The sequence below is a fragment of the Antennarius striatus genome, chromosome 7 (assembly GCF_040054535.1).
Source record: "Antennarius striatus isolate MH-2024 chromosome 7, ASM4005453v1, whole genome shotgun sequence".
Classification (NCBI taxonomy): Eukaryota; Metazoa; Chordata; class Actinopteri; order Lophiiformes; family Antennariidae; genus Antennarius; species Antennarius striatus.
The window spans coordinates 4,946,913-4,966,092 of NC_090782.1; the positions used below are offsets into that span (position 1 = coordinate 4,946,913).

At 40.3% G+C, this 19,180-nt stretch overlaps 1 protein-coding gene across 2 annotated transcripts; it reads right to left on the reverse strand.

Moving 5' to 3' along the window:
• Positions 1 to 5,479: 5,479 nt before the first annotated feature.
• LOC137598849 (protein-glutamine gamma-glutamyltransferase K-like) lies at positions 5,480 to 18,540 on the reverse strand. Of its 2 annotated transcripts, XM_068319359.1 has the most exons (15): positions 18,245 to 18,540; positions 17,004 to 17,065; positions 13,412 to 13,565; positions 13,131 to 13,319; positions 10,803 to 11,054; positions 9,952 to 10,070; positions 9,738 to 9,845; positions 9,018 to 9,195; positions 8,789 to 8,927; positions 8,507 to 8,699; positions 7,754 to 7,907; positions 7,334 to 7,618; positions 6,279 to 6,439; positions 6,056 to 6,192; positions 5,480 to 5,962 (listed from the first exon to the last, which is right to left on the reverse strand). In XM_068319359.1, exons 3-15 carry the CDS (start codon positions 13,548 to 13,550, stop codon positions 5,803 to 5,805), a joined length of 2,214 nt encoding a protein of 737 aa, XP_068175460.1. In that variant the 5' UTR covers positions 13,551 to 13,565; positions 17,004 to 17,065; positions 18,245 to 18,540; the 3' UTR covers positions 5,480 to 5,802. The 2 variants fall into 2 exon arrangements, with proteins under 2 accessions (XP_068175460.1, XP_068175459.1); XM_068319358.1 differs by lacking the exon at positions 17,004 to 17,065 and having other exon boundaries at positions 18,245 to 18,539.
• Between the last annotated feature and the right edge of the window lie 640 nt (positions 18,541 to 19,180).

The window sequence follows — 19,180 nt, forward strand, 5'->3', positions numbered from 1 at the left end:
GAAATTTGACCTTGACCGAGTTTTCTCAAGGTCAATGTCATCATCTCATTTTCATCCCCTTTGCTCCCCGTGTAATGTGCTTTTTGTTTCATCTTTCTATCTACAACGGTTGTGAAGATGTTTGGCGGACGAACAGACGGACAGACGGACAGATCGACGAACACACAAACACTAACAATTACAATACATCACCGCTTTGTGGGATGTGATAAGTAACAACAGCATGTGGGATTGTTTCATTCCCAAAATGACCTTTGTTGGTCTGAGAGACCGCAAAATCTTTTTTGCAGGAAATTATTAGGATTCATTTTGTCAACTATTAAACTGAGACTATATTTATCACCAGTCTTAATCACTGAAATATTACAGGGTGGAATGTCACAGCAGATAATTGATGGTAGATTTAGCACAAAGAGGTATATCTCAAAAACTAGTAGTCAAATTTCAATGGGCTGAAGACAGAGGTTTCAGTGAACAGCAATGTCAACTAGCTGATTTCTGCTGTAAACCTATTCATCTATCGAACACAGACAGCCATGTCTAGAATTTTTTTTTTTTTATCGAGAAGTTATTGCATCAAATACATTAAGGTTTCAAATGTGATGAAAATGGTACTCGATACAGCAGGGGGCTCTGCCAGCAGGCCCCTTAATTCAACAAAGCATTATCTAAAATCAAAAATAGTTGTGCAACTGTGGGTTTTATTTATATGTGACTTACCAGATATATGTTTTTTTTTAAATTGGAGAAACTCATAAATTTCAAACACCCTAAATACAATTAGTGCATGAAAATCATTAGAAATTACTTTTAAAGACAGACATCGTTGTCCTGCAATGAGCTGGCATTTCATCTGGGGTGTACCCCACCTCTTGTCTGTCACCAGCTGGAATAGGCCCCAGCAACCAGTATATCATCAAGAAGGTGAATGAATGAAGCATACATCTTACCATATGCTCCACCACTTTCTTCCCTTTTATGGAAAAACTTTTTTTTGATTTTTTTTTACAGGTGGCTTATCTTTAGTAAAGCTATAACATGATGAAGAAATATTGTTATAAAAATGTAATATACAACCACAAAAGTAAAATATTCATTGGTAATCTATTTCATTTGCTTGTTGCTCAAAACACTGAACCAAAATGTCTTTCTACATCCACAGTGTTGTTCTGTGCACAGGTGTATATTGTGACAAACAAGCCATTAATAATTAATTAAACAAGCAGACGTTAAACATTAATATTGATTGCTTTCCTTTGAATTTCTTCTGTATCAGATCTTTAGAAGGGTGCTTGTTTTTCCTCACTGACACCTAAAAGCAACATCGTTTATCATCATTAACATTATCGATTACCCCGTACATTTCCACTGTGTGAATATCCACACTTTTCTTCCTTGAGTATTCATGTAGTTTGTTATAGTTTACTCAAAATTCTAGTTTACAGTATTTTATGCACTATAAGGCGCACTGGACTATAAGGCGCACCCTCAACAATTTGTTTGTTTTATCATTTATTTCATATATAAGGTGCACCGGATTATAAGGCGCACACAATAAAAAAGAAATAAATTCATTTGATAAACTGCGGCGGTTGTAGTTGCGCAATCCGTCCACTAGATAGAGCCACGCTGCTCAGGCAGTCATGATTGCATTCATGACTTCCTGACTACCTCTGAACGGCCCCTATTGTTATGTCAATAATCCATTCTGAGCCTCATCAAGGAAACCTGATCACTTGATCACTTTGTCATCTTAGAAAGAAGTTAAATTCATTACGAGTGCAGTCAGTGCGAACAGAGCGGATTATTTCCTGATCTGAAGTTCGAAGCAGATATTTAAGCTCCGACGTTCGTCTTCGTTTATTAATTAAATATTGTTTCGATCGATCGGTAGTCCAGGCGGAGGTGATGTGCAGCTATTTGCTGCTGTGTGTCCTAAACAATTTTTTAACTAGTTTTTAATGTCAGGCTGTTAATTTACTGGAAAATATGACGCTGTTTTACTCCTAGAACTGACTTTAACGTCAATGTCTCACCACCATGAATCTCACAGCACGTCGCTGCAGACAGAATACACAACAAGCCTGAATGCGCCCCTCCGACACCCCCCCAGAGCTATCAACTACATTTGTAAATCAATCCAGCACATCAGACACCTTTGTCTAGCAGTGACTCTGCTCTTGAAATTTCATAAAGGCTGTAAGTTCAGCTCTGAGGGTCTTTCATTCTCCTTTATGCCAGTTTCTCCATGTGTTTCCACAGACTAATAGAATGGACCGTCACTAGATTCCAGATGACAGCACAATGGCATTTTTAAGACCAATTCAGTTTAAAGTGGGTTATTTCTGACGCCAAATAGTTAGGAAATACTGAGATCAGTCAGTCAAACTTTATTAATAGAATTGTTGAAAGTTCCTGATGTTTTGCTACGTAATCACCGGTGCTCCTACAGTCTGCTCTACCGTCTGAGAGCAGCTCAGTCAGAGCCGGGACTTTGGTGACGCCCCTTGACTACCGTTGTTAGGGGGCGTGGGCCCGAGTGCCTTGTGAGGGGGCTCCTCTGGTGGCGGAGTGCGGCATGACTGGCAGCCAGACTGCTGGCTTTTTTTCAGCGATCATGTTTTTAACCAATATTAATATGAATATTAATCCATATATAAAATGCACCGGATTATAAGGCAAACTACGGGATTATGAGAAAATTTTAGGTTTTTAGTTGCGCCTTATAGTGCGGAAAATAAGGCACTCAAAAACATGCCTGTTTATCTTCAAACAGTGGAGGAGATGAACAAATGTAACCTGTGAAAAAATGTTAAATGAATCGAAAGGTAGTTTGGAAAGTTGCCAAACAAATCCAGACCCATCAAAACATCAAAACCTACAGTACTATTCAAATATGCATCCCCCATCTTGATAAGAATATCTTAAATAACAGAGTGAATGTCATGAAAGGCAAACATGCTGACACAGATGCTGAAAAACTAATCTATGCATTTGTTACCGCAAGCTGGATTATTGTAATTCTCTATTCTCAGGCTGTTTCCAACACATCTCTGTAAACTCTCCACAGGATTCCAGGATGCTGCTGTGGGTGTATTGACCAGAAGAACAGAAAGAGATTGCATCTATAATGTAATTCTCTCTCTACTGGCTATTGTGTAATTGAGGATAGAGTTTAGTTCTAACATCACAGTGCAGACTACAACAGTTCTGTGTCTTTTGTCCAAGTGGTGTTGCCGTACTCTAGCAGAAGATGTTGTTCAAGCACTGTGTTTGGTTCAATTAATGTCAAGCACTCTGCTGCAGAGCTAGAAAAAAGCCTTATTGGGCCCCAAGCAAGCCCCTCCATGTAGGCCACCTTCAGTTGGTGTCAATACAGGATCAATCCCAAAATGTAAATTTAATCAACTGGTCTAATTATTTTTTAGGTTAATGATGTTAATATTAATGATAAATTCCATGCAGTTGAACATTAATCCTCAAGAAAAGCTTAAGAAAATGAAACATTCATCCTCTCCAACAAATCACACTGTGCCCATTATACATTTTATCAACTCTAGCTGATTTATATCATAGCACTGTCAGCTTTATACATTTTTGTGTTCTAACATTTCTAAGGTTTTTAATATTTGTGGTTAGGTGTTTGTATTTTAATGTGCAGGCGGCACATGGGTGTAGTCAAGAACAATGTTGCCTCACAGGGTGAAGGCTCTGGGTTCAAATCAAATACTTTTTTCTTGGAGTTTTTATGTTGGTGTCTGTATGGGTTCCCTCTGGGTATGCCTGCATCCTCCCACAGTGCAGCTAAATACAGTTAGTGAGTTGTAGTCTCTTAGCTGCCAACGTGAATATGAATGATTGATTTATACTTGCCGCAGAAGACGGATGGATACACAGCCCTGTGTAATATACGGATCATTAAAGTGCAAAATAAAATGTCAAACAATGTATTTACTGTTTGAAATGTTAACCAAATTAATTGCTTTTGTTAAAAAAAATTGTATTGTGCAAAAGCTCAAGCAAAGTTAGATAAAATAAACAATACTACATTACTTAAAGAGGTGAGAGGATTGTGTAACACATAAGAACTGTGATTCATGTACAATGCACAATGTTGAATTGCTAATTTTTGAAAACTGTACGGACGCAAAGGCCCAAATGTGCAAAATTGATGTTTGTTTTTGGAGACGTATGCATCTGATCGGTTGCGCTTGTTCTCTTCAGTATCGTTAAATGCACTGCAATATAGAAAAGTAGAGATTAACATGTGTGTATTACATATGATGATTAAGATATTTGTTAAGAGTTATTAAAATGTAATCAATTAAACTTTGCCAAAGATATCTGAATTTGTCTTTTAAGGACTGTACAAGCTCTCCAAATCCATGCAAGAAAAAAAAAAAGGAAAGGTGAAAGAAAGAAAAACAAATCATGTCAAATCAACATTAATCAGCATAGAAACAGAATATGAGTGGCTGCAATTGATGTCAAGATATCGGTTGTTATGGGGGTCTGATTAGTCAATCTCTTTACCCATCTCTGTTCATCATTAGAATGTGTTTGTGTTGAGGTAAGAACAAACTCAGACACTCCAACAGTGTCCCTGTGCTGTGTGCAGGAGGAAAGGAGACAGGTAATATATGAATGCCACAGGAAAGAGTATGTTCCAATGAGATATTTTAACCTGTCGTTCACTTGTCAATCCCAGAAAACTGGTGGCAGAACACATGCTGGCATCTTGCTTGTGAAAGATCTTCTTTCCATCACTGATAATTGCAGAAACATCACAGCAATACAGGTCTTCTTGTGAAGAAGAAATTAAAAAAACATTTTTCAGCAATGTAGGAGTGAAGATGAAACATGTCTCCACTTCACACACACCTGGACATTACCAAAAAATCTACATCAGAATACAGTTTACTCGTTTTGGCTCAGTTTTCAACTAAATCTCGTTGTTAATAAAATGGATATTGGAATTCCTCTCAAACAGACTTCAGACGATTCATTCTGCTGACATCACCACCGCTCTAGCATTAACCATCGGAGCACCCCAAGGCCTTGTCCTTAAGCCTCTTCCAGTTCTGACACTACACCCATTGCCGCAACCCAAGATATGGAGAGAAATGCTGAGAAGATTGTCTATAACACCATGACTAATAGTGTAACGGGGGAATATTGTAATGTCATTTACTTGTTTGTTAGCAGAATAAATATCTAACTAGAAAAGTACAGTATGATCTAAGGACCAATCCATCATTATAGGCACACAGTGCATTGATCACGATTTGCTGCCTTTTCAAGCCATCCATCCATCCATCCATCCATCCATCCATCCATCATCCATCCATCCATCTTCAGACACTTTTCGGCCGTACCATAGTATTGGTAACCAAATATTCAGTGACACCAGCTCTTCTTAAAGTTATTTCTAACGTTACACCAATGAATCACCAGCCGTCGAGACATATTTGAACTCAACTCTTTTTTAATGATGCACATACATTTAAAGCAAAATTTAAGAGAAAACAATTGGGAAGCACTGCTTTAACTCATTAAAAATGTGAAACATGATCTCAATGTGGTTCATTACAGTAAATATCTGTTACATAAGCTACCACATTGTCCAACCCCTGCATCCAACAAAACAGAATTCATTTCTAACCTCCTATTGTTTTAACGCCACAAAAAGACATTTTCTATTCTGTGTTGAAATATGTTCACCCAAAATAAAGCAGCTGAATTTTGGAATCATTCATTTCAGGACCAGAGAACATGACAATATTCAGTGTTCAACTCAAAGTTCTACGGAGCACTGCTGCTTTTAGCCTCCACGGTGATGTTGGTTACACCGTGTACCTGTGTGAGCTCCTTACAGTCCAGTGACGCCAGCAATTTCCTCTTCCCAGGCAGGGTGGGTAAGAACTGCTCAGTCAGAGACACGGAAGCATGGCTGGCAATATCACTGAGAGTAGAACAGGAAATGACAATGAAAATCATAAAACAGATAGAGTAATTTAAAAAATGACCACAATATAGAGCATGTTTTCCTCCTCACCCAAAGTAAATCTTTCGAGCAGCTGTGATTCCCAGTCCTTCCACGTGGAATATGACATTTTTAAGCTCCTTTGGTAGTGGATTAGTAAATAAGATCTTCACTGTCATTTTCTCCCCTACCTCTGCCTTCCCAATCAGCTGTATGAGAAAAGAAGAAAACAGAAGTAAGATCAAATCTGGATGTAATGTTTTAGTCATTGTCTTTCTTTTCTATTTTGGGTTACCAGTATGAGGAGGTCTGGGGTGCTGAGCCGAAAACTGAACTGAGTTGCCAGAACTTGCTGCGTTTCTTCCACTCTGCCAGACAGTGTCAACATCAGGGCAGCTTGGTCTACAAGTTCATCCTTGTACTCTTCATACTTAAGCTTCCACTCCAAAAGCTTCACTGTAGACAGGAGTCAGAGGCAAAGAATGTATGTTCTTATTCTTTGATTGTGATTGTGAGTGTGTGTGAATAAATGCATTTTTCAAATTAACTGTCGTCCTTAATTAGAGCTTTGAGTACGGGCTTTTAACATCTTTCATTTTATAATTTTTTAAAAAACCTTTAAAGCAATTTAAGATTACTTTGACATCCTATTAATTTTTTACTCAGCGGTGGATGAAAAAACATGACATTCAAATATGAATGAATCACTAAAGGGAGGAGTCAGATCATTCACAACTAGCATGGCTGTGGCCAAAGCTAACCCTCCAGTTCGCCAGTTTCTGTTTCCTGTTAATAATAAGCAAATATAAGCCTAATGGAGGAAAAAGGATGCAGTGAAGTAGATAGATAGATAGATAGATAGATAGATAGATAGATAGATAGATAGATAGATAGATAGATAGATAGATAGATAGATAGATAGATAGATAGATAGATAGATAGATAGATAGATAGATAGATAGATAGATAGATAGATAGATAGATAGATAGATAGATAGATACTGCTCAGGCATTACATAATAAATAAATACTGGATAATGTGTATTATGTGTATTAGTTTTAGTATTAGTTTTAGTATTGGTATTACCTATAGTAATGCGTATTATGTGTATTAGTATTTAGTATTAAAAATGTGTATTAGTAGACTATGATTTTTCTTGATAGCATTTTCCTGGCAAGAATCTAAATAATCAAGTTTCAAATTCTTCTTTAGACACCATTAAAAGGTTTTGTTTTGAACTTAAAATTCTACAAATACAATCAAAGGTGCGTAATTTTTCAAATTGCCTAAATCAACCCTTTCCTTTCTGCAAGCCCCCACCCTCTCCTGAATTCCAGAGCTCCACTCACCCTTGTTGGGCATGATGATCACATCAGTCACGTCCTTCCTGACTGTGATCTTATGGACACCGGTGTAGTACATGACTGCCACCCTGCTGTGCAGGAACACCTCACGTTTCTCTGAGCTGCAGTTTTGCAGTTTGATGGTGAGATTTACATCTTGTCCCATTTTAGGATCCTCAACATTCATTATCACTTCTACAGACACATCCTCTGCGGTGGAAGAAGAAAAGGCCTCTGCTTTGGAGCCATAGCTACACGCTGTTTCCACAGCAATCCGTTCTGCCTCTGTGCCTGAGAATGACCACAAAGGGTGAATTAATTCAATAAACAGTGCAGCACAATTGTCCTGGTTGGTATATATCACTCTACATTCTTCACCTCTCCATTGAGTCAGAATTTTAATGTGTGCAGTGTCTTTGCTGATACCTTCAAGGTGCTTATAAAGGTGTGTGATGTCATTGCGTTCATCAGAACCAACAGATTTTGTGCTTATGAAGTGTCCGACAGTACGTTTCTCAGTACGGATTCGAGTGAAGGTCCCATCTGCGTTCTTCTGCCAGTAAATTTTATCACTGTTAACCTGAGTGAAGCGGAGAGAGGGAGTTAGAAACAGAACCACGCACAGATGGAAACGTCACACATCTGATGAATGCCGTATGGCTCATTAGAGGTGGCATCTAAAGCACCGGTTACTCACTGCTGAAGGTCAGATGTGTGACAAAGTTTTACTCTTGCATCAATTGTGAATTAATGCAAAAGAAATGCTATACAACAAATTCTTGGAGTCACATCGAATCTAAAAGTATAATGTTTTTCATTCCCTCCTGAGGACAGACTCTTGTATTTTTCGTCCGTACCACTATACACAAGGATATATTCAGTCTTAAATGAGAGGGTAACTAACCAAGAACACATTTCTGCTTAGTCGAGAGGTGTCATGAGCAGCAGCCTCTCATGAATCAGCACATTTCCTTCTGTGCTGTGATTCAAAAGCAGGCATGTGAAATATGCTGAGCCACTGAATCATGATTTTCTTGGTTGTTGTTGATGGAAACATTTTTAATATATTTATTGGTACGATAAGACCCAAACTAGGACCTCTCCCATATTTAACCAGTGAATTACTATCAAGATATTTATTTTATTAATTCATTTCGGGTAAATGATATTTATACAGACCTCAGCAAACACAAACGGGGAGTCATGTTTGAGGAAGACGTGACCATTGCGAATAGCAACAAGAGAAGCAGGGCCACAACGGAAGGTGCCTTGGCTGGTCTCCTGAGGGGTGGCATCAACAACTTGCCAGCCTCCGTAGCCTGGAGGCAAGTCTGGACGGGCCATCCAGCAGTCGTTCCACACGTGGAAGTTCCTTTAAGCAAAGGTCTTGAAGGTGAGGCTTCATTCATATTCATGCATGTCATGCTGAGGCAGCATCACAATGTTGATGACAGGGCATACCAGATAGAGTCAGTGTTGAGGTCATCAATGGGGTCCATGTCCTCATCCAGGTAGACATCAGTTGTCAATGACACGTCTGTATCGTGAGCTGAGCTGAAGTTGGTCACAGTTCGACTAGGAATTCCCAAACACCTTAAAACTGAAAGGAAAGTATAAAGAATAAGACCTTTAGTGTCAAAATCTGTACAAACTCAATATGCACAAGTCTCGTCCGTTCGTGTAAACTGACCTGTTGTAAATACACCAGCAAAGACCCAACACTGGCCGTACTTGACAGGAGTGCCACTGTTATAGTGATATTCGTTCAAGATTTCCACACTTCCACTCCAAGTCGTTGGCCTGGTTCCACCTGAATACTCTCCTGACCAGTTTCCTGTCAGCACACCGCGATCATCTTGAGAGTTGATCTGTACAAACGAATATAAAACGAAAATGAAGTCTGTTCACTGTTTTTTCCACTGTAACAAACCTAGTCTCTACAGTATCTATCTATCTATCTATCTATCTATCTATCTATCTATCTATCTATCTATCTATCTATCTATCTATCTATCTATCTATCTATCTATCTATCTATCTATCTATCTATCTATCTATCTATCTATCTATCTATCTATCTAGCTGTGATCTGTCTCTCTATTCTTTGTTTATTGTCATTTTCAGTCCAACTAATACTTGACAGCATGGCAATATGAATGGCATTAAGTCTAAATACACTGCGTTGCTTCAGTAAAATGTAGCATCATTGTGTAGCATCTATGCTGCATATAGATGCTAAAACTCCTTTGCTGAACCCTGATCCCTTAAAACTCATGGAAACTGCTGAAGAGTGGTGGAAGACGCTTCTGATGAAGGGGTCCAATTGATTTCTACCCAAAGCATATTGAAAGGAAACATTGTTGGCCGGTCAGGTGTGGACACATATACTGTAGATGTATAGAGGTCTCACCATGGCTGAGATGACTCGCACCACGTTGACGGGGTCTCCCCAGGCAGACGGAGGAGTTCCACTTTTATCCAGGAGAAAAAGGCAAATCGCAAGAATCCCCTCGTCAAACTGAAACCAAAGAAAGATGGAGAAAACCCCAAACAGTTTGTGTCTCCTTGTGTGTACTCCATCCATCAAACACACACCACTATAATATATTATATGACTTACTAACCTGCCCATAGTTCCACGTCTGGACACCAATTTGGTGCTCCGTGCCATAGTAGATTTGTCCAATATCATTCAGGACATACTCCTCTCTCTCTTCCTCAGAATCCATGTACACTGTGTCCTCTGGCAGAGAAGAAGGACATTTTTCAAATGAAGAAACTTTTTTTAAACGTGATATTTCGTTAATAACAAATTCTGCAACTTTCATACTTAGAGGATGCTTGATGAACATTCTTAAAGCAATGATGGTTTAGTTTGTTGAGTAGTTTTCTTGACATGAACACTTGATAACATTTTCAACATCACATTGTCAGCAAAATGCAGTCACTGTCAAATTCACTGTTTGTATGCACAAACTTAACAAATAAAGCTAATTCTGATTCTGATTTGATTATCCACCTCACCCGCCATTAATTCAGAAGATATTGTCTAACAGTGAGGGAATGATATTTTCCCACTCGAATGGGAGCATTTCTTGAGGTAATAGGTGACACTTTTGGAACAAAAAGTTATTTTCTCTCTTGTTGATAGCAGGATAAGCAGATTACTGGAAATGTTGAGCTTGAGTGAAACAATGTTCTTTTCATCTAACTCTTTCAGGAGATACCCATCCATTTTTTTTATAACAGCTAATCTTGTGTGGAGTCCTGGGCTGGGACCTCTTCCTGCTGACACTGGGCAAGAAATAGTTTACGTCTTTCAGTGACACCATTTGCTTATATTGTTTTTTTTGGGAGGGAGTTTTGGGATTTGAACCGAGAACCCACAATTTATCAGTGCTATCTGCACACCAGCATGTGACCCAAGTGAATTACAATAGGAAATATTCCTCTGATACTAAATAAACTTACGTACCTTTACACCAAGGGTTGAACAACAAGTAGATGTCATCTGAACAATCATGTGTTGAAATTGTTATGCTGTTTCCACAATCGGTCTCCACCCTCAGTCGATATCGACCAACAACTGCTGTGGGTGGAGAATTCACTGACAGCTTAATTCTTTCTCCATCCTGTTGCACTAGAGCAGCCTCCCAACGATTCCCCTCCAGGGCCCCCACCAGCGGAATGATGACATGTGTTCCCCTCGACACTTTTGGCAATGGTCCTGGAAAGGTGAGATGAGGCACACATCATTCACAGGTGAGGGAATATATAATGTGAAATAGCAGATTGTTGTTCATGCTGTACCCAGAGACAGAGCACAGTGCAGATCAGGTTTGTGTTTTTTTGTTTTTTTTTATACCACATTCCTCTTTCTTTTCTTGAAGCCAAACCTACATTCCTACCTGGTGGTGTGACAAAATAAACAGAAACCAAGTACCACAAATCCTGCATGTGCTGCCCTGACAGGAGTTATACGTGCACACCACTCGTGCACATGCACACACACAATGCCTTGTCATTAGCTCGCAGTGTGAGTGGGATATAAAAGGTTTGTCTACTGAGGCATCACCTCGCTGCTCAGCTCACGAGTCACAACTACAGTGTCTGTCAAGAACTATATGGATGAGTAAGGTTCCAATACAGTGTCCATATAATGACTGGAGCTCCAGATGAACTGAACACCTCCGCTTTACTTTTGACCACAGATAAAAACTTTGATTTTCGTTTCCAAGAATCCCAGAACAAGGCCAACAACAGCAAATGGACCTTTATGAATATAAGAAATGAGCTGTATTGTGTTAGCTGAGTTGATCATTAGTGGATTTGGTTAACATTGGAGCAGGTTATCTCTTTGGATCTGCCTCAGGTCTTTGTGGTAAGCTATTAATTCAAAACTGGTACTAACATGTATCTCTTGGCAAGATGGCAGATACAGGATTTTTTGTAAATGCACCAAAGCGTTCTTTTTTTTCTTTTTTTCTTTTCATCCACAGCACAAATGTCACCTTTACACAACACACTCTCTATGTCATTGTTTAATAAGCATTCACATAGTGATTCATCAACTGGAGCTACTCTGTGGATATTACAGGGATCACATAATCGTTCATTTGGTGATTTTCTGTCTCAGAATTTAGAGGAAACCATAAACAACAAAGCCAGAGATCTGAGGGGGGGGGACACACACATAAAAAAAACATCTGTGTTGTGATGCTTTAGATTGGGCTGTGATTAGCTTCACGCTGTGGGGTTTGTGACTCAGAATACAGTGTTTGGACTGAAACCAGAGGGCTGCCAGCATGACCGAAAATAGTTTGAAATGAGATATGAGCATTATTCTCCATGGGAGAGTGGCAACATCATTTAAAAAGATGTATTTCCTCTTTTTTTTGACACCATTAAATTTCATTTATTCTTATGGTTTTTAACGTCATACTATGTGCATAATGAGTTAGAAAAATAACATGCCTTGCCAGATCTTTAGGAAAATTCACCATTCCTATAATAAGATACACAGCCTTTCTGTAAAAGACATTATAATTATTCCTCTTATACCTCACTTATTATCGCACACCACCGCTCTGTAATTGTAGGATCTTATATCCATGTCCTCTCTGCCTTACATCACAAAACACAAGAGGAGAGGGGGCAGAGAGTGAGATGAATGCTGGGTAAACATTTGGCAGGGCTGAGGCTCAGACAGTTGGTAGGGGCAGCACTGATGATAAATTGTCAGTAGAAAGGGATTTTAGTTAGAGGACTTGGCATCTGTAAAATTCCCCCACCCCTTTAGGAAGGCAAGCAAAACTGTTGCCATAGCAGTGGTTTCCAAAAATACCCCATCTGTCCCTATCTGGCTGTAAACATACAGTATCACATACACATGCATTACAATCAATAGACACAAGAAGCCAGATTAAAAGGTTATGATATTATCAGTAAAGCTAAATTCTTCTTGATACAGTTTGTGTTCTCCCATGACCTAACCATCACCTACGTTCAACTGTCAAAAAAGAAGGACATCTTCATGTCCATGGTTTTCTATGTAGGCGGTTTCAGCCAGGGTCAAGAAAGCATGTGGGTGTGATCACGCTGGATTGTGTCCATCCAGTTTCACACTCAGCTTCTGATTAAAAATCAGCCATGGAAGAAATTTACATGAACTGAGGAAGCATTCATAATGTCTTATCAACACCACCAAAAAGCCAAAGTAACTCTTGCGGAGCCTTGTTAGCGGCTGGACTGTGTTGAAATTCCTAATCAAGATGCACAACACCGCTTCTGTTTTAGGACAAACCTGTTCTGAGTTCAAGGTGGAGTTTGTCAGTGCTGGGATTAAAAACTCGAGACATTGTGATCCACATCTGGAAATTCTGTCCTCTGCGAATAATAAAGTCATCGGTCTGGTACAGGTTTGTGCGGTGGCGTGTGCGGTTCTCCCCTGATTGGCTTTTCATGAGGTCTATGGACACCACACTCAGGAATTCTGCAAAAATGAAAGCCAACATGTGAAGTGAAGTTTATTATACTTTACTGATACAATTATGAGACAGTAGTCATCATGACGTTCACTGTCACCAGTCTCAGGGTTCTTCTCATCAGTTGTTTCTTCCTCCTTTTCTTCTGGTTCACCCCTTTTGTCCACTGCATCTTCCTCAAGTTCAAGAGTGACAGATGCAAACCGGCCCAATGCAGACCTGTGTCTGACTGACCGCATCTCTTCAGGAATTATCTGATAAAGGAAAACATAAGGTAGAAATCTAGGCATCACAATTGAACATTAATGTGTCTGCTTATTTTTCTTTATAAGGTGTTAAACGCACATTTGCCTCAGAGACAAGAAAAGTCTAAAAAATGTGTTGTGGATTTAATTGGCTCATCCACAACTTTATGTTTTAACAAGGCAGTCACAGACTGCAACATCCTGCAACACCCCTCAATTCAAAATTTTACCCTGACCTACTTGCATAGGTCAAAGATCAAAGCCAGTGCTCTGACCTACTTTCATAGATCAAAGCACTAGCTCTGCAACGGTTGCAAAGATATTTGGTGGACTAACGGACGGACGGACACACAGAACACTGATAATTACAATACATCACGGCTTTGAAGCAGGATGTAATTAGTCTAAGAATCTTCTTCTTCTTTTCCTTTCGGCTTTTCCCTTCAGGGGTCACCACAGCGAATCAGTTGCCTCCATCTAACCCTGTCTTCTACATCCTCTTCTCTCACACCAACTACCTTCATGTCCTCTTTCACTACATCCATAAACCTCCTCTTTGGTCTTCCTCTAGGCCTCCTGCCTGGCAGTTCAAAACTCAGCATCCTTCTACCAATATATTCACTATCTCTCCTCTGGACATGTCCAAACCATCTCAGTCTGGCCTCTCTGACTTTATCTCCAAAACCTCTAACATGTGCTGTCCCTCTGATGTACTCATCCCTGATCCTATCCTTCCTGGTCACTCCCAGAGAGAACCTCAGCATCTTCATCTCTGCTACATCCAGCTCTGTCTCCTGTCTTTTCCTCAGGGACACTGTCTCTAGACCAAACAACATCGCTGGTCTCACCACAGTTTTGTACACCTTTCCCTTCATTTTAGCTGAAACTCTTCTATCACACATCACACCTGACACTTTCCTCCACCCGTTCCATCCTGCCTGTACACGCTTCTTCACGTCTTTTCCACACTCTCCATTGCTCTGGACTGTTGACCCTAAGTACTTAAAATCCTCCACCTTCTTGATCTCTTCTCCCTTTAACCTCACTCTTCCACTTGGGTCTCTCTCATTCACACACAAGTACTGTCATTCACACTCATTCTTTGCTACTTCCTGGTCCACAACAGTCACCTCTTCTAGTCTCTCATTTTCCACGTTCATCAACTCTTCAAAGTACTCTTTCCATCTTCCCATCACACTACTGGCCCCTGTCAATAGACTTCCATCCCTATCCTTAATCACCCTAACCTTTCCTTCTTCGACCAACAGTTGTCCAATGTCCACCGGCACCCTGTAGGTCAACAGCATTGTTGGGGGCCGTTGTTAACCCGGGCCTCGACTGATCCGGTTTGGAAGTCATAAGTTTGATTCGCATGTTTGACTTGGCAAAAGTTTTATGCCGGATGCGCTTCCGCAACCCTCTGCATGTAATTAGTAATTATGTAATTAGTAATTATGTAATTAGTCTAGGAATAAGTGCAATATATTTCTGAAGCCTTCATGTATTCGCAAATGTCATCTTTTACAATATATCAGTGGAAAAGAAGATCACAATACAAGCACAAAATGTTTAACTGAAAAAACCTGTGTAAATGTTTTTTTTTGTTTTTGCTTCCAATTTGTTCTCACATTTATTTCAAATCAGTGCATCTTGCTACAACAAATGAATATATTTGTTCTGACTTTTCTCAACAGCACAGGGTGGTTTATTGTGAACAAACCAACTGAGGTGAGTCTGTAGCAAGACTCAGGATTAGTTCATCATCAGTCTGTGGCAAGACTGAGGATTATTTCATTCCATATTCAAATGAAGTTAATATGTGAATAAAACACGTTACGAAGTAGTTGGGAGGAAAGTCCCCTCCCAGCAGCCTTGCACATTATATTTACAGACAATGCTAAAAGCAGCTACACAATAAAATGTACATACAAATCCTGAATACTACACCAGGAATATTAGAAACTAGAAACTTTTGTCCATGAGGAATAGGCTAAGATTCTCAAGGAGTACTGCATAGAGCACACTCACTATGCAGGTATGTATATCAACAGCTTGTTATGTACACAAAGTCACTTTTTAAATTCATCCATCCATCCATCCATTCTCTTCCGCTTATCCGGGGTCGGGTCGCGGGGCAGCAGCTTAAGCAGGGAAGCCCAGACTTCCCTCTCCCTAGCCACTTCGTCCAGCTCCTCCGGGAGAATCCCAAGGCGTTCCCAGGCCAGCCGGGAGACATAGTCTCTCCAGCGTGTCCTGGGTCGTCCCCGGGGCCTCCTCCCGGTAGGACGTGCCCGGAACACCTCACCAGGGAGGCGTCCAGGAGGCATCCTGACCAGATGCCCAAGCCACCTCATCTGGCTCCTCTCGATGCGGAGGAGCAGCGGCTCGACTCTGAGTCCATCCCGGATGACCGAACTTCTCACCCTATCTCTAAGGGAGAGCCCGGACACCCTACGGAGGAAACCCATTTCGGCCGCTTGTATCCGGGCTCTCGTTCTTTCGGTCACGACCCATAGCTCGTGACCATAGGTGAGGGCAGGAACGTAGATCGACCGGTAAATCGAGAGCTTTGCCTTTCGGCTCAGCTCATTCTTCACCACGACGGACCGATACAGAGTCCGCATCACTGCAGACGCTGCACCGATCCGCCTGTCGATCTCCCGTTCCATTGTACCCTCACTCGTGAACGAGACCCCGAAATGCTTGAACTATTCCACTTGGGGCAGGATCTCATCCCCAACCTGGAGAGGGCACTTCACCCTTTTCCGACTGAGGACCATGGTCTCAGATTTGGAGGTGCTGATTCTCATCCCAACCGCTTCACACTCAGCTGCGAACCGCTCCAGTGAGAGTTGGAGATCACGGCTTGATGAAGCCAACAGCACCACGTCGTCTGCAAAAAGCAGAGACGCAATACTGAGGCCACCAAACCGGACACCCTCAACGCCTTGGCTGCGCCTAGAAATTCTGTCCATAAAAGTTATGAACAGAATTGGTGACAAAGGGCAAGCTTTGTGGTAAAACTTTGCGATTTAGCATTTTCCATAATCATATCTTAGTTTTGAATTTCGTAAGTTTGTTAGACTTCGTCAATTCATGAACCAATCAAGATTCATCAGTAAGTATTATAACAAATTATAATCTATGTTTTAAGGTCACCTGAAACTACTACCTTCCTTATTTCATAAATTGTAAAGATTGAGGCTTTTGTTTGTCCTGCGTGATAATACAGTTCACTATCTTGGGGTTTATTTTTTAGACAAGCTATTTGTATATTCCAATATTTGCTGGCACTTCAATGATTAAATCATGAACTGATCAATTGAGCAGCTAAGTGAATGATTAATAAGAAAAGATCATAAAGCAATCAATCTCCCACTACATCCCGTCTGCTTCTTAAATTGCAGACTGGGGCTTTCATCAACACCTGATTCTTCACATTCTTACCTGTGAATGATAATGATGATGATGATGATGATGATGATGATGATGATGATGATGATGAAAATCTGTATTTATACATGTAATAGTCAATGAGACATTGGATCATCAAGTTTATCATGAATCAAGCATGAATGTGAATTTTTACATCCATGTGTATAGTTGTCAACATTTGCAACTCGCTCTGTTTCAGACTTTAAGCTCAGGTATTTTTTATCCAGAAATCACCAAATATCTCAGATTGTAACAGGAAAACATCCATATTCTGTGTAAGATAACTGCGTGATGGGTATTAAGAAATGTTGACAAATGAAAATGCGAACGAGCATCGCACCAGCCTCAGTGCCAGAAACATAAGGAGGGCAGAAGAGAAGCATTGTTCCATATTGTTAAGATTACAGTCTACTTGCAACATCACAGACCTAGATAGGGGTCTGCCCACACAGATCTACACTTCTCTTCCACATCCAGCAAACTGTTAAGACCAAATAAAAATGTTGGTAAAAAAAACAACAACTGTAAAGTAGTGTAGATCATTCAGCTGCACTGCACTCAGAGGATTTGACATTTTGAGGATGACAACTGACTGCAGCTCGATCTTCTCGACTGTGTTCTATTCTGTAGGTGTATGTATGTGTAACTGGAGCACACTGTATGAAGACCTCATAGAAAACTGTAGAAAGCTGGTCAAATACAGGTTTACCAAACACTTTCCTGGAGTCAGCAGCATGTGCTGCTCAAGAAAGTTGTAGATTGTCCTCCATGTAGAGGGTAGAGCCGTCGGTATTGTTCAGCCACACTGCACAATGTATTTTTAACCGCATAGAACAAAGAGAAACACAGCGGCCTTCTCTAGTGTTGCGTAAAATCATCCAAGGAACTGATCCTTGAGATAAGAGCTTTACTTGCCCCTTTCTTATTAGCCTGGAAACATTACAATGTCATATTGTTTGCAATAACAGAGAATTGCATTAGAGATGTGGTTATGAGATTATTTATTGCCTGGGGTCCTCTTACATGTTACTTTTTTTTTAAGGTGAGGATTCTTTGTTGTCTCTTCCAGTCAAATGTGTACAGCTGCCTCATTCATTATGTGATGACAGGAAACAGATCATCGAAAGCAGCCTCTAACAGAATCATTCATGTAAGAAGTAGCATTCAGTAAACTAGGTTTAAATAACACAGAATGACAAATCAAAAGTCACACGCAGACTAAGATGCAAATGAGACCATTGAATTAAACTCACTCGGTATGATGAAAGTAGAAGTGTTCAGTTGCCCGTCTTTGTTCCACAAACTACAAGTTCAGTTCCGGTTGAAATATGAGGCAGCAAAGACACACCTTCCTCCTGTTCAGACACTTCCTCTAAATTCTCATCTGAAATTACTTCAGTAGAATGAATCGTCTTAAATTTTGTTAAATTTGCATGTATTCACTGAAGCTTTGAAAACGTGCGTGTGTGTTTGTGTGTGTGTGTGTGATCTCTTGAGAGTTCTATCACGACTGCAACTGTTGAAAACATGAGGTAAAACATGAGACAAACACAATCAGTTGTGGTTACAAAAAAATGCTGCAAATCCGGTAAAGGAGGAAGAGGAGGTTATTGGTGAAAATAACAGGAACATTATAACCGGCTCGTGGAGCTTTAAATTACTGCTTGCATGTCTGCTTTTCCTACGGTGATGTGTCAAAATGTCTCCATGTCCATCACAGTGACAGGTTTCACTCCCACCGCGTGGGAAGGTCCATACCTTGGCTCACGGAGAGGTTTGACACACTGTAGAGGAGTGGCTTCAGTCTGCCTTTGTTTCAAGTGTGATTATTACGACATGAGTTGGTTGATGTACTTGTCTAAAAGTCATCCTCGCTGGTTGGTTTTCAACAGCTAATCAACCACGATTAAAGATAAGTCCCAGCAGCAGAAACACAATGATGTGAGAAGCAATGGACAGTGTCCTGGAATAACGTATGTTCATGGTCTCCTGAGAATGAAGCCTACAACTTTGGTGAGCCCAACTTTTCCTCTGGTGCCGCCAAATGATTGACATGTGTTGTTCTGAGTGAAGTGCTTCAACAGCTAGTGGGAGAATTGAAATTCATTAGAATCTGTTCCCCACACCATGGTTGCTACTTTTCTCTCCAGACTTGTCATGTAGCACCATCTGATGAGAGTTCTGCTTTG